The following is a 14798-nucleotide window of genomic DNA, read 5'->3' as shown; positions in this document are numbered from 1 at the left end:
ATATGAAGGATTGAATAGGTTAGTATGGTATTCTTTAGAACACAGAAGATTGAGATTTGAAAGAGGCATACAAAATTATGAGGGGTATAGATAGGATAAATGCAAGCAGGCTTTTTCCCCAGAGATTGGGTGGAACTGCTTCTTGAGGTCATGGGTTAAGGGTGAAAGGGTAAAGTTTAAGGGGAACACGAGGGCGAACTTCTTCACTCACAGGGTTGTGAGCATGTGAAACGAGCTGTCAGCTCAAGTGGTGCATGCCAGCTCGATTTCAACATTTAAGAGAAGTTTGGATAGGTATGTGGGTGGTAGGGTTATGGAGGGTGATAGTTGTAGTGCAGGTCGATGGGAGTAGACAGTTCAAATGGTTTGGCACAGATTTGATGGGCTGAGGGACCTGTTTCTGTGCTATACTTTTCTTTGATTCTATGACTCGAGGCACTGAGCTTCTCCAGCCTTTTGAGTGTTGCTCCAGATTCCAGCATCCGCAGTCCTGTATATCTCCAAAAAATAATGTTTGTCGGGTTTTCCACAGAAAACTATGTTCTCATGGTTAAAATTATGAATGAATGAACAGCAACTTTGGATGCACAAGGAACCAGAACTTGGCAGAGAACATTGAGTAATCAACCAAGTGGCTGCTTGTAATTGTTGTCATGGAAGCCAACATCTCTGGATAAGAAATAAGGTTTTGCAAACTCAAGTCAGCAGATATTATGGTCAAACACAGAAAAACTTAATACAACAAATTTTATTGATATTTGTAACAATTTTAATCACATTTAAAACATTTGTTAAAATGCAATTTAAAACAAAATCCATCCATATTGATTGATTAATTCTCAAGTAATCACAGGCCTTAAAACTCTGGGCTGAAAAGATAAAAGAGAACTCAAATAGTATTTAACACAAATGATTCTACAAGTGTGGAAATCTTGAATGACCCATACAAAATGCTGGAGGACTCAGCTGGTCAGGCAGACTCTATGGAGAGAATAAACAGAATAGATGGAAGGGCCTCGGCCCGAAACATATACCGTTTATTCTCGTCAATTGATGCTGCCTGACTGTCCAAATTCCTCCCAATAGTGCTGCATTCAGAGAAGACTGTAATGTTCAGTCTTCAAAGTGGGACACGAAGACTTCCATCTTTCTCCCGCGTGTTCATGCTGTGTTTCTGGGGCTGGAGCGTTTTGGGAATGGGGGTGCTTGGACGTAGTGGATTGTTCATCCATCTCTGCTCATAAAATGCTTCAGTACAAGTCTCAGACTGGCTAAGCTACCCGTTTGATTTTTTTCTGAAGGCTTAAACCCATCGCCAAAGTATGGTTAGTTGACCATGGCAGGGGATTGGTGGGAGAGGAGAAAAGGCCTTCCTCATGTGATAGATTGGGTCAGAACCAGAGAATCGTTCCTGCATTCATGATCAGCCCCAGTTACCGAGAGAGAAAACTTGAACAGGGGTAGGCCTGAGGCCCCTAGTTCACCATAAGACCATAAGTAGTGTAAACCATTTAGCCCTCATGCTTGTCCCACTAATAAATACGATCCTTCTCATCTCAGCACAACTTCCTGCACTTGTCATGATTATTTAGTTCGAGATTCAGAACGGTAACAGGCCCTTCCAGCCCAATGAGCCCACTCTGCCCTATTTCACTTTCATGACTACTAACTACTAACCCATGCATCTTTGGAATGTGGGAGGAAACCAGAGTGCCCGGAAGAAATCCAGGTAGTCACCGGGAGTTTGTCCGAACTCCTTACAGACGGCAGTGCAATTGAATCCAGATTACCACTACTGGAATAGTTTTACTCTAACTGCTACGTCATCGTGTTACCCCAACTTTTCCCTTGGTTTCTATCTGAACCACCACCTTGCACCCACTTTCCCATCCAAACTCATATTTGGAATCCTCGAGTGGATAAAGATCCTTTGAACTCAATGATGTCCACTGAGACTGGAAAGCCCAAAGATTGATCGCCCTCCGAGTAAAGGAATTTCTGCTTATTGCAGTCCTAGCTGGCTGACCGCTTAATGTAAGGAAAAGATCTTCAGGTTTACACTCTCCATCCAAAGGACACAGACTCAGTCAGAATCTCTCAAAATTCATTGCTTTAATAAAACATTTCTCGCTCTTTCAATCTTTGGTCTGAAACAAACTCATCTCATTGCTCAATCCTCTCACCCCAGGAATGATTTGCCTCTGAGGCAACTCACCTTTGCCAAATGGAACTGCAGCAAGTCCTCATCTCACTTAACACTGGGTGGTAAAGTCTATTTGAGCAAAATAAACACAAGAGATCCTGCAGATGCTGGAAATCTTCAGTATCACATACAAAATTCTGGAGGAACTTAGCAAGTCAAGCAGCATCTATGGAGGGGCATAAACTGTCAATGTTTCAGGCTGAGAAATGTCTCTTGATGTAGGGCCTCAGCCTGAAACATTGCCTGTTTATTCCCATCCATAGGTAAAGATTATTTGTCAAGTACACATTGAAACATCAAATGTACAGTTGTCTTGCGTCAAATCCAACCAGCAAGGTTTGAGCTGATCAGCCTAAAGTGTCCCTGTCATATCATGGCCACAAATCACTATCCCTAACTGTACATCTTTGGACTGAGGGAGGAATCCAGAGCAGCTGAAGAAGACCCACACAGTCATGGGAAGAATGTACGGCCTCCTTACAGGCAGTGGCGGGATTCGAAACCCCGCCAGTCTTACAGCTGGTACTGTAAAGCTTTGCACTTACTGCTACACTACTGTGCTGCCTGACTTGCTATATTTCAACAATGCTCGCTCTGAAATTAGAGGTGGGGCAATATTTCATACAAAAAATATCCATATTTCCTCAACTGTTAAATGTAGGCATCAATCTTTAAATTGTAATAATTTATGTCTTTACTGAAATACCATTTAATGATTCATTGTTGATACAATGGACACAATATTCAACCATTTCATATAACTGGCCTTTCCCGCACATTTCAGAAATGGGCATTTCTGTTGTAAGATCACCTGTCACATGAACTCGATTTCTTCTCTTCCTATGGTTGTTGCTGAGTTTTCCAGCATTCACTGTCAGTGCAGATACCCACATTTCTCACACTCCCAGTGGTGCAGATGCTCTCCAAAGCCCTCACTCATCTCCTTCGACCGCTACAGAACAGGAACAACCCTTTGGCCCACAACATCTGTGCCAAGCTGCACACCTGCCTGCACATGGTCTGCATCTCTCTATACCCTACCTGTTCATATCCTGTCTAAATGCTAAATGTAGCTATAATATCTACTTTGACCACTTCCTCTGACAGTTACGAGTGGTACCTACCACTCTCCGTGTTAAAAAACTTGCCTCACAAATCCACTTTAAATTTTGCCCCCTCTCAGCTTAAAACAATGCCCACTAATATTTGACATTTCCACTCTGATGATTCTTTCTCTCTATACCTCTCACTGCATTTGACCACTAGAGATTCAATTTGAAGTTCACCCATACATAATTACCCATGAATACAGCCAAATGAAACAGCATTACTCTGGGGCAAAGGTGCAAAACGCAGTATCAACAGTCACACACAAGGCACATAGAACATTTATGATATATGGACATACAAGATATCAGAAACATGCAGTCACAAAAAGAAAAGAATTGCGTTGTTGAGGGGTTAGGGCTTTCATCAAGGAACTTTGGGGTTGGTTATTCTGGACGCTGGGGAGTCAGAGCTGAGAAGATTGGGCCGGTTCTTGGTTTTCATAGTCACGGCAAGGATAACAGAGTAGATCAGTGTCTGTGCTAATCAGGGACACCTTTGCAAGTGAAGCTGATGGATAAATGGTTTCAGAACTATAGCGGTTTGCCAGTTGATGGAAGTAAGTAATGATATGTAACTGAATAGGATTCCATTTCCATACAGTGCAGTGATTGACCAGGGAATGACCAATGGATGTTGCCTCTTGAGCCTCAGAGAAAACTGTTGAATTTGTAAATGTAACTCATGTCAGGAAGAGCCTGGTCGAATTTTAAAGTGACATCATACAACCCAGAAGAATTTGTTCCATTCTGGGAGCGACCACGTTCACCCACATGTTGGTGTCTACTCAAATTTCTGTGCAAATAGAAAATAGAGTGGCATGCATCATAGTCATAGTTAGGGGGGAAAAGGTTTTCCTCAAAACCCTTTTGTATTTTGCCAAATTCCAGAGTTCTATAATGGAGATAACTGAAAGTGATAAACTGAGGAATGGATAATTTCTTGGATTTCCAGTAACTGTCCCTCCCCCACTTCACCATTCCCCATTCCTGCTTCCTTCCCTCATCTTATCTCCTCTCTTGCCCATCCCCTCACTCTGGTGCTCTTCCTCCTTCCCTTTCTTCCATGGTCTTCTACCTTCTCCTATCAGATTCTCCTTTCCCAGCTCTTTATCACTTCCACCAATTGAATTCTCAACTGTTTAACTTCACACCTCCCCCTTCCCACTTTCACTTACCACCTACCACATTGCGCTTTTTCCTCCCCTCCCTCCACCTTCTTACTCTGACTTCTCACTTTTTTTCCAGTCCTGATGAGGGGTCTCGGCCCGAAATCTTGATTGTTTAATGCTTTCCATTGACGCTTCCTGACCTGCTGAGTTCCTCCAGCAATTTGCGTGTGTTGATATGTACAACAGTTGTCTTGATCATTATTGCCCATTTTATGCTAGCGCGCAGTCAAGACACAAGAGATTCTGCAAATTTTGGAAATCCAGAGCAACACTGAAAATGCTGGAGGAACTCAGCAGGTCAGGCAGCATCTATGAGAGGTGTAAACAGTCGACATTTTGGGCTGAGAGCCTTCATCAGGACGGAAAACTGATGGTAAGAACATTGATTTCCCTAACTTCCAGTACTTTTTCCTTTTCCCTATTCCCTTGTCTCTTCTCTTCACCTGTCTATTAGCTCATCCTGGTGTCCCTCCTCCTTCCCTTTCTCCAGTGGTCCTCTTTCCTCTCCTATATCATGAAGGATCCCGCCCACACTGCTCATGAACTGTTTGTCCCAGTCCAATCATAATGCACGCCAGGACAACTAGACTCAAAAACAGTGACTTTCACCAAGCAGCAAGGTTGATCAACACCTCCACACCCCCAACCACACTACTTTATCAATACCTGTCATAGCCATTTTATGTACAGACACTCCTGTACCAAGTGAACATATAATCAACCAATGTATAAAAGCTATCTTTTGTATTTATATTTATTGTTTTTTATTGTTGTATTCTGTTCCTTATTGTATTTTTTTTTGCACTATCTCATATCCAGTGTAACAATTATTTCATTCTCCATTACACTGAACAATCTTAAACAATCAAATTTCTTCTTCTTCAGCCCTTTACCTTTTCCAGGTTGATAGGTTCTTGATTTGTCAGGTCATCAAAAGTTACAGGAAGAAGGCAGGAGAATAGGGTTGAGAGGAATTATAAATCAGTCATGTTGAGATGGTGGAGCAGACTCAATGGGCTGAATGGCCTAAATCTGCTCCTATGTCTTATGGTCATATTTATTGACTATTGTCATCCTATTATGAAAAAATGTAGCCTCAAACTCGATGCCATGAGTATCAACTTCTCTAACTTCCAGTAATTCCCCCCACCCACCTTCGCTCTTTTTCCATTCCCCATTTTGTCTCTCCTCTCATCCCTTCTCTTCACCTGCCCACCACCTCCCTCAGGTGACCCGTCTCCTCCTCTTTCTCCCTTGGTCCACTGTTTTGTCCTATCAGATTCCTTCTTCTTCAGAATCTACCTCTTCCACCTACCACATCTCAGCTTCCCACTTCATCCACCCTCCCCCACCCACCTGTCTTCACCTATCACCTTCTGGCTTGTACTCCTTCCCCTCACCCCACATTCTTAGTCTGGATTCTTCCCTCTTCCTTTCCCATCCTGATAAAGGGTCTCAGACCAAACTTCAACTGTTTATTCTTCTCCACGGATGCTTCCTGACCTGCTGAGTTCCTCCAGCAATTTGCGTGTGTTGATATGTACAACAGTTGTCTTGATCATTATTGCCCATTTTATGCTAGCGCGCAGTCAAGACACAAGAGATTCTGCAAATTTTGGAAATCCAGAGCAACACTGAAAATGCTGGAGGAACTCAGCAGGTCAGGCAGCATCTATGAGAGGTGTAAACAGTCGACATTTTGGGCTGAGAGCCTTCATCAGGACGGAAAACTGATGGTAAGAACATTGATTTCCCTAACTTCCAGTATTTTTCCTTTTCCCTATTCCCTTGTCTCTTCTCTTCACCTGTCTATTAGCTCATCCTGGTGTCCCTCCTCCTTCCCTTTCTCCAGTGGTCCTCTTTCCTCTCCTATATCATGAAGGATCCCGCCCACACTGCTCATGAACTGTTTGTCCCAGTCCAATCATAATGCACGCCAGGACAACTAGACTCAAAAACAGTGACTTTCACCAAGCAGCAAGGTTGATCAACACCTCCACACCCCCAACCACACTACTTTATCAATACCTGTCATAGCCATTTTATGTACAGACACTCCTGTACCAAGTGAACATATAATCAACCAATGTATAAAAGCTATCTTTTGTATTTATATTTATTGTTTTTTATTGTTGTATTCTGTTCCTTATTGTATTTTTTTTTGCACTATCTCATATCCAGTGTAACAATTATTTCATTCTCCATTACACTGAACAATCTTAAACAATCAAATTTCTTCTTCTTCAGCCCTTTACCTTTTCCAGGTTGATAGGTTCTTGATTTGTCAGGTCATCAAAAGTTACAGGAAGAAGGCAGGAGAATAGGGTTGAGAGGAATTATAAATCAGTCATGTTGAGATGGTGGAGCAGACTCAATGGGCTGAATGGCCTAAATCTGCTCCTATGTCTTATGGTCATATTTATTGACTATTGTCATCCTATTATGAAAAAATGTAGCCTCAAACTCGATGCCATGAGTATCAACTTCTCTAACTTCCAGTAATTCCCCCCACCCACCTTCGCTCTTTTTCCATTCCCCATTTTGTCTCTCCTCTCATCCCTTCTCTTCACCTGCCCACCACCTCCCTCAGGTGACCCGTCTCCTCCTCTTTCTCCCTTGGTCCACTGTTTTGTCCTATCAGATTCCTTCTTCTTCAGAATCTACCTCTTCCACCTACCACATCTCAGCTTCCCACTTCATCCACCCTCCCCCACCCACCTGTCTTCACCTATCACCTTCTGGCTTGTACTCCTTCCCCTCACCCCACATTCTTAGTCTGGATTCTTCCCTCTTCCTTTCCCATCCTGATAAAGGGTCTCAGACCAAACTTCAACTGTTTATTCTTCTCCACGGATGCTTCCTGACCTGCTGAGTTCCTCCAATATTTTGTGTTTCTCATGCAGTTCCTCCCCCTCTCACAGCAGTGACTGCTAACTGAGTTTACTCAGAGCAAAAGGCCTTTCCTCAGTCACCCACACCACTTTGGAAATTCGACCAGACACTTCCCAGATTGATTTGTTCTCACTAGAGTGACACGATTGTCCTGTCAGGGCAAATTTGTCAACGTGATTTTCCATGTGACATTCTGTTTTGTGAATTTGTTCTGGGGGAGATCATCTTTGATCACATCTGGCATGAATATGTCAGAGAGAGTTATAGAACCATGCAGGATAGAAAAAGGCCTTGTCTGGATCAACTATCATCTACATAAATAAGATTAATGTTTCATAGTATGATGACCTTTTGTACGCTAGATCATATACAGTCAATCATGTGGCAGCAACTCAATGTAAAAAAGCATGCAGACATGGTCAAGAGGTTCCGTTGTTATTCAGATCAAACTTCTGAATGGGGAAGAAACATGATCTAGGTTATTTTGGGATTATTGTTGATACGAGGCAGTGTGGTTTTAGTATCTCAGACACTGCTGATCTCCTGGGACTTTCATGTACAACTGTCTCTAGAGTTTGCAGAGAATGGTGCAAAAAATTAAAAAAAAACATCCAATGAGTGGTGGTTCTGTGGGCAAAAGTGCCTTGTTAATGAGAAAGGTCAGACGAGAATAGTCAGACTGGTTCAAGTTGACAGAAAGGTGACAGTAATTCAAATAACCACGTGTTACACCAGTGGTATGCAGAACAGGAACTCTGAATGCACAGCACATTGAACTTTGAAGTGGATGGGCTACAGCAGCAGAAGACCATGAACATACACTCAGTGGTCATTTTACTAGGCACAGGAAGTACCTACAGACTCACCCATCAGTGTGCACCAGATTGTTAGGGTGCGATGGAGGCCAGCCATGAAAATGTGGGTAACCTCAAAACAGTGCTATGAAAATGTTCAGCTTCCCTTGCAAGACCAGCGGTCATCACTTTTATGCCTTATCTCAGAGCCCTGGATGGGGCACTGGGAGACCAGGTTAGTGTTTGTATTCCAGCCCGTGACATGGCCTTTGAATGGATATATTTGGATTTCTGGGTGAGAGGGAGCTGGCCACTGAACCACAGCTGGGAACAGGAAGGAATTAGAAAGATACAGACGTAGAACATTGGATACAGTCTGCAGCCCAAAAGCAGGTGTTGAACCAGCAGTTTTTACACTAAGTTTCACATTTATACAACACTTTGCCCTTCTTCATCAATCAAAGGAGACAAATATTACTTTATTCCCTGCAGTCGGTGTTCAGAAGATTGATGGGAATGACCTCCCTAGGTCTGAGAGTTAATAGATGGTGGAGTAAATTAATGTCATGTGGTCAATTCGGTACTTCTTTTAGACTTAAAATCCCTTTGAAAAGATTATCTTTGTAGACTGAGCTTTCTTGCTTCTTCTATTCCATATTATTTCATTTCTTCACCTTTTTGTTTTGCTTTTCACTCGTGGCTTATCTTCCCATCCTACTTCCCTGATCTGCCTCCTGGCTCATTCATTTTGCCATCTGCTTTTTATTCCCTCCATTGTCCTTTCCACATCTTCATTCTCTCCTTTCACTTTCTCTGCCTGCAGACGTCTTTCAAGATCTACCTTCTTCTATCGTTCTCATTATCGCTGTCTCTTGACTCTCACAGCTCATTTCTATGCGGATTTGCCCATGCTGTTAGCTTACACTTTAATATTTTGTTCATTTTATATAACAGTACAGCACAGTTCAGGCTCTTTGGTTCCTCCATTTTTCATTCATCCATGTGCCTATCTAAGAGTCTCTTAAAAGTCCCTCAGTCTACTTCTCCCACTGCCCCTAGTAGAGCATTTCATGCACCTATCACTCTGTGTAAAAAAAACCTACCTCTGATGTCACACCTGTACTTTCCTCCAATCACTTTCAAATTATGCCACCTCAAATTAGCCATTTCCACCCTTTGTAATGATCCTCCCTCTGATAACCCCACAATACTTTCCTCCAATCACCTGCAAATTATGCTCCTTTCTTCCCTGGGAAAAAATCACTGGCTATCCACTCATTCTATGCCTCTTATCATCTTATACACCTCTATCAGGTCAGCTCTCATCATCCTTCACTCCAAAGAGAAAAGCCCTAGCTGTGCTCATAAACGTCCTCTCTCTTTTTTTCAAATCCTTATTGCACTTATTATTGCTCGCATTGTGGGTGGTGGTGGGTTGGGGGCTGATGCTTTTGGATGGAGCGGGTAGGGGGCTGGGTTGATGCTTTGCTGCTGCTTGTGTGTGGGAGGGGGAAGGACGTCGGAGTTCCAATGTTTTTCTGTCATTGGGGTTTTTCCTCTGTTTTATGGGCGTCTGCAAAGAGTAACGGCTTCAGGTTGTAGATTATACATTCTGTTGAACCACTTTCTCTCAAGAGAGTATTATAAACAGCTCTACTGATTTTAGATGTGTTGTGAAGTGTGGAAGGAAATATTCAAGCTTATTGTGACTGGCTAATCAGGTCAAGCATTTATTGAACACTGACAGTGTTTCTGAAGTGATGGGAAATAGGGGAGGAAGGGACAAAGCGGACAGATATAACACCACTTGTTTTAACCGGGACCTTATTTTAAAATGCATAAGTGTTAGGCATATATTTTCATTAAAATAACTTCTAAGGCACTCAGAGATCTTGGTTTTTTAAAAAAATAAAGGAAAATGCAATTCTTTTGTGGAGATTTCTGGATAATTTCAACAATCAGATTAGAACTAATTATCAGGTAGGGATATCGGTAAAAACATCCAAAAATAACAATGGCACTTGTTGTCACTGGGCGTATCCTGCTGAATATGAGAGCGTTACTCTCACATCTATGGAATGATCGTTAGATTTGGGAACACCATGAACACCTGGTTTTTATTGGTACCATATCAAAACATTCATCAGAAAGTCAGGTTGGCAGTGATTATGTCACTGGACAGTAATCTAGGGCTCAATAATGATCCAGAGCAAGGAGTTTAAAAAATGGGGAATTAAGTTCATTAAATTAACACGTGGTGTTGCTAATGATGATCATAAAGCTACTAGGTTCTTGTAAAACTCCTTTGATTCACTAATGTCCTACAGAGGAGAAAATCAGCCACTTTCACCCAGACTTCGGAGGGAGGGAGAGAAAGAGAGAGTGAGATGGAAAGTGAGAGTGACAGAGAGAAAAAGAGAGTGTGTGTGTGTGTGTGTGTGTTCCTGTATCTTCATCATCTATATCTGTTTGTATCTCTGTATTTGTGTTTGGCTGTGGTTGTGTTTGTGGGTGTTATTATGTTTTTGGTCTGTTTTCAATGATGCATACACAAAGACGTACACGCACCATTGTTTCCTGCCTTACAAACACTCAGTGGCCACTTAATTAGGTACACCTGCTCTTGTTAATGCAGGTATCTCAATCCGCCAATCACGTGGCAGCAATTCAATGCACAAAAGCATGCAAACATGATCAAGAGGTTCAGATGTTGTTCAGACCAAACACCAGATGGGGAGGTGGGATGAAATAAAAGTTATTTCCCAGTTCAGTTTTACTTCCTGGACAGCAGGGGGATAGTTGCTACAAGATGAGGAACTAAGCTTTGATTGGCTCCAGATGACATGAACGTCTCTCCTGGTTTTGCAAAGGGATTCAGTAGTCAATTTCACACGTCTTCATCACCTTTAGACCAAGCCTTTATCATCCAGTCTTGTTTTAATCTAATCCTACTTAAATAATTTGCTTGGGAGAATATGCACCGAAATTCACTCCAAATTGGACCTGAGAAAATGTCATGAAAATTGGAGATTAAGTACTTACAAACAACACACACAGAATACTAGAGAAACTCAGCAGGCCAGGCAGCATCTATGGCGAAGAGTATAGTTAATGTTTTAGGTAGAGACTCTTCATCGGGACCGTCCAGATGAAGGGTTTTGTCCCAAAATGTCGACTATACTCGTTTCCAAAGATGCTGCTCGGCCTGCTGAGTTCCTCCAGCATTTTGTGTGTGTGTTGCTTGGATTTCCAGCTTCTGCAGATTTTCTCCTTTTTTGTGATTAAATACTGAAACCTTTTCAGGGAAAGCAGTTACCCTGTTCCTTACTATAGAGCTTAACCCCTGCATTAACACTGGACAACATTAATGCCCACTGGTTCATCTCTGGTGGAGGGAAGAAAGGGGCTTTTTTTAGATGTTGTTATTTTGTTGCTTGTTGCATTGAGCATGTGGGCATGATTGTTGACACCATATATGGCAAGAGTTGTTGGCTGCCTCCAGCACATCCTTAGGTGTATTGGTAATTAATGCAAACAAAGCACATCACTGTATCCTAGCATGAACATGTAATAAATACATTTAAATCAGAATCTGAATAAAACACAGGCGGAAACATTAAGGGAATAATTTGACAACTAATAGAAGAAATATTTGCAGTGCAGGGGGAACATCAAGGGGCATCGGACTGTAAGAGCCTACAGATGATAGTATAAGAGGATCAGTGGGGTCTCCTTTCTCCTATTTGTGACATTTACCGGTGTGGTATATACAAAGGGCCTGAAGCATTGTTGAGGATCCCTACCACCCATCCCACAATCTCTTTGACCCACTACCGTTAGGAAGGAGGTACTGGAGCATCAGGACTAGGACTTGCATACAGGATAACAGGCTGTGAGACTAATGAATTTGCTGCCACCACAGAGGTCTCGTCACCAAAACAGCAAGCTGTTTACCGTTTACTTGTGCTGAGCACGACATGCATTTTGAATTACATTTTATTAAATTATTTGTGATAATATTTTGTTTTAAGTGCTGTATATGATAGATGTTTTGTGGGTGCACCATAGTCCGGAGGAACATTATTTCGTTTGTGTACATGTACTGTCAGATGACAATAAACTTGATCTTCAGGGAAACAACTTTGTCAGTGATAATCATTCGCCATCAATAAATACAAAGAAACATATGCAAGTTTGGAAAGGGAATGAATGACCTATTTTCCATCAGCATTATTTAGTAAAATTAGGAAGACCTGCTTTCATTGGAAGGTAAAGCATAGAAACCTCTTGTCCCATTGTCAGCGGCAATGCCATGGGTTTTGTCAGGATAGAAAGACAGATGGTGTGTGGGCAGGAAAACGGAGTTACGGAGCAGATTAGGAGCAATCTCATTCCCTAGTGGAGCCAGATCAAATTTCTAAATAATTGCCTCTTTTTTTTTCTTACATCTGTTATGTAGCCAAAGTCTAGAACCAGGGAGCATAGGGCATTACAGCGAAGGACAGGTCCACAACGTTGTGCTGATTTTTTAATCTACTCTGTGACCAATTCCCTCCCATTTTGCCCTCTATTAGTCAGTCTATCAATGTTCCTTTCTAAGAGTCCTTTGAATATCCATAATGCATCTACCTCTTTCACCACCTGTGGCAGCACATTCCACACAACCACCACTCTCTCTGCAAGAAAAAAAGTCTACGCCTAATATCCCCCTCGGCACATTCTTCAAATCTCAGTAACAACATACCCTCTCACATTAGCCATTTCTGCCCTGGGAAAAGTCTCTGGGTATTCATTCAATCTATACCTCTTGTCATCACATACACCTCTATCAAGCCCCCTCTCACCTTCCATTGCTCTAAAGAAAAAAGCCCTAGCTCACTCAACCTATCCTCACAAGACTAACACATTGAGTGCCTAGAAATGATTAACCGATGAATGATTCTGTTTAAAAATCATCTAAAGTCAGGCAATCACACTGCTCTGAATATCAAAAGTGGCAGAAAGCCATTTTGAAAAAGGTGCAAGGCTAGAGAATTATTTCCACATGAGTTACAGTACATTAATTGTCTTAACATTAGCATTACCTTCATAAAACCCATTTATACTGAATATACAAAATACTGGGGTGAACTGCTCAAACGCTAGCTCAGGGTGGGGGGAGGGCGGTAAACCACGAAGACATTATTGTGCAAAATGCTTGAGCACAAATTTGTCTGCTCTCACTGGTACATCAAGCTATCGTTTTGTTTCATATTACAGTAAAACACTATCCGATTGCTACAACAACCCCCTTTTTCCAAAACCAGAGATACTAGACACTCAGTGGCCACTTTATTTGGTATACTTGTACACCGTTAATGCAACTATTAATCAGTCAATCACGTGGCAGAAACTCAATGCATAAAAGCATGCAGTCATGTTCACGAAGTTCATGCCAAACATCACAATGTGGAAGAAATGTGATTTAAGTGACTGATTGTTGGTGACAGATGGGGTGGTTTGAGTATCTCAGGAACTGCTAATTTCCTGGGATTTTCACTCACAACAGTCTCTAGAGTTTACAGAGAATGTTGCAAAAAAACAAAAACATCTAGTGAGTAGCAGTTCTCTAGGCAAAAATGCCTTGCTAACGAGAGAGGTCAGAGGAGAATGACCTGTTTCAAGCTGACAGGAAGGTGTCAGTAACTCAAATAACCACGTGTTACAACAGTGGTGTGCAGAGAATGTCTTGGAGCACACAACACGTTGAACCTTGAAGTGGAAGGGCTACAGCAGCAGAAGACCACATTGGGTCCCACCCTGCGCCTAACAAAGTGACCACTGATTGTATATACCTGCTCCTCACTGGTACACTGAGCTACCTTTTTGCTTTAACATTACAGTAATGCACTAACAACCCTGATTGCGACAACAACCTGCCCTTTTCCAATAACATAGATACTACATATATATCTATATATATATATAAAAAAAAAAGCAGCAGAATTACTGAAACCAGTTTTAGTCATTGTCGAACAGACGACAGGCTTCTATTCCACGATGGATCATTGGACGTAATGGATGTAGCCAGCATGGTTAGTTGAGGGCCAGTGTGGTGTGAGTACATAGAAATGGTCACTTCAGTGCAACCCAACATACACAGAACGTGTGCTCAGTATTCCCAGCGGCTACCAGTTCAAGTGAGAGTTCTGGCCAAGGGTCATGAAATAAATCTGACTACTTCCACCGGATGGGGCTGAGGCAAAGAACACCTAGAAGGGAAGTAAAACAGGAGGATGTTAACGATCAGTAAGGACACCAATCTATTTTTAATAGAGATCGTAAATAACAAGCATTAAAGCACTGGTGCGTAAGTTGGCCCAAGGTCAGAATCCCTAACATCAGCTCAACCAACTGTTCAACCTTGTTGAATTTTATATTCGTATTTAAACCTCCTGGGACTGTGAATTGAACTGTCAAATCCCTCAAACCTTCTCCTAAAGTATACATAAATATCATACCAGGATAGATAAACTGGAGTATCCAACATATAATGGGGGTTACACCAAAAGAAGCTGTTGTTAATTACACCTTGTCTCTGAAAGAGATACTGGAATTTATCTAAAGCCTTTAATTTCCTCACGGTGCTCCA

General features: G+C 41.9%; 1 protein-coding gene across 5 annotated transcripts in view; it reads right to left on the bottom strand.

The window, feature by feature from the left end:
• Positions 1–732: 732 nt before the first annotated feature.
• The window catches only part of si:zfos-2326c3.2 (mitogen-activated protein kinase kinase kinase kinase 4), a 322043-nt gene continuing 307977 nt past the window's right edge, over positions 733–14798 (bottom strand). For all 5 annotated transcript variants that reach the window (XM_059976720.1, XM_059976715.1, XM_059976716.1 and 2 more), the window contains one exon: positions 733–14418. In XM_059976720.1, coding sequence (XP_059832703.1) covers positions 14335–14418 — 84 coding nt within the window. In that variant the 3' untranslated portion in view covers positions 733–14334. The remainder of the gene's footprint in view (positions 14419–14798) is intronic.

The sequence above is a fragment of the Hypanus sabinus genome, chromosome 8, assembly GCF_030144855.1.
Source record: "Hypanus sabinus isolate sHypSab1 chromosome 8, sHypSab1.hap1, whole genome shotgun sequence".
Lineage (NCBI taxonomy): Eukaryota > Metazoa > Chordata > Chondrichthyes > Myliobatiformes > Dasyatidae > Hypanus > Hypanus sabinus.
The sequence above is the reverse complement of the archived record's forward strand: the minus strand, read 5'-3'. Positions and strand labels throughout refer to the sequence as shown.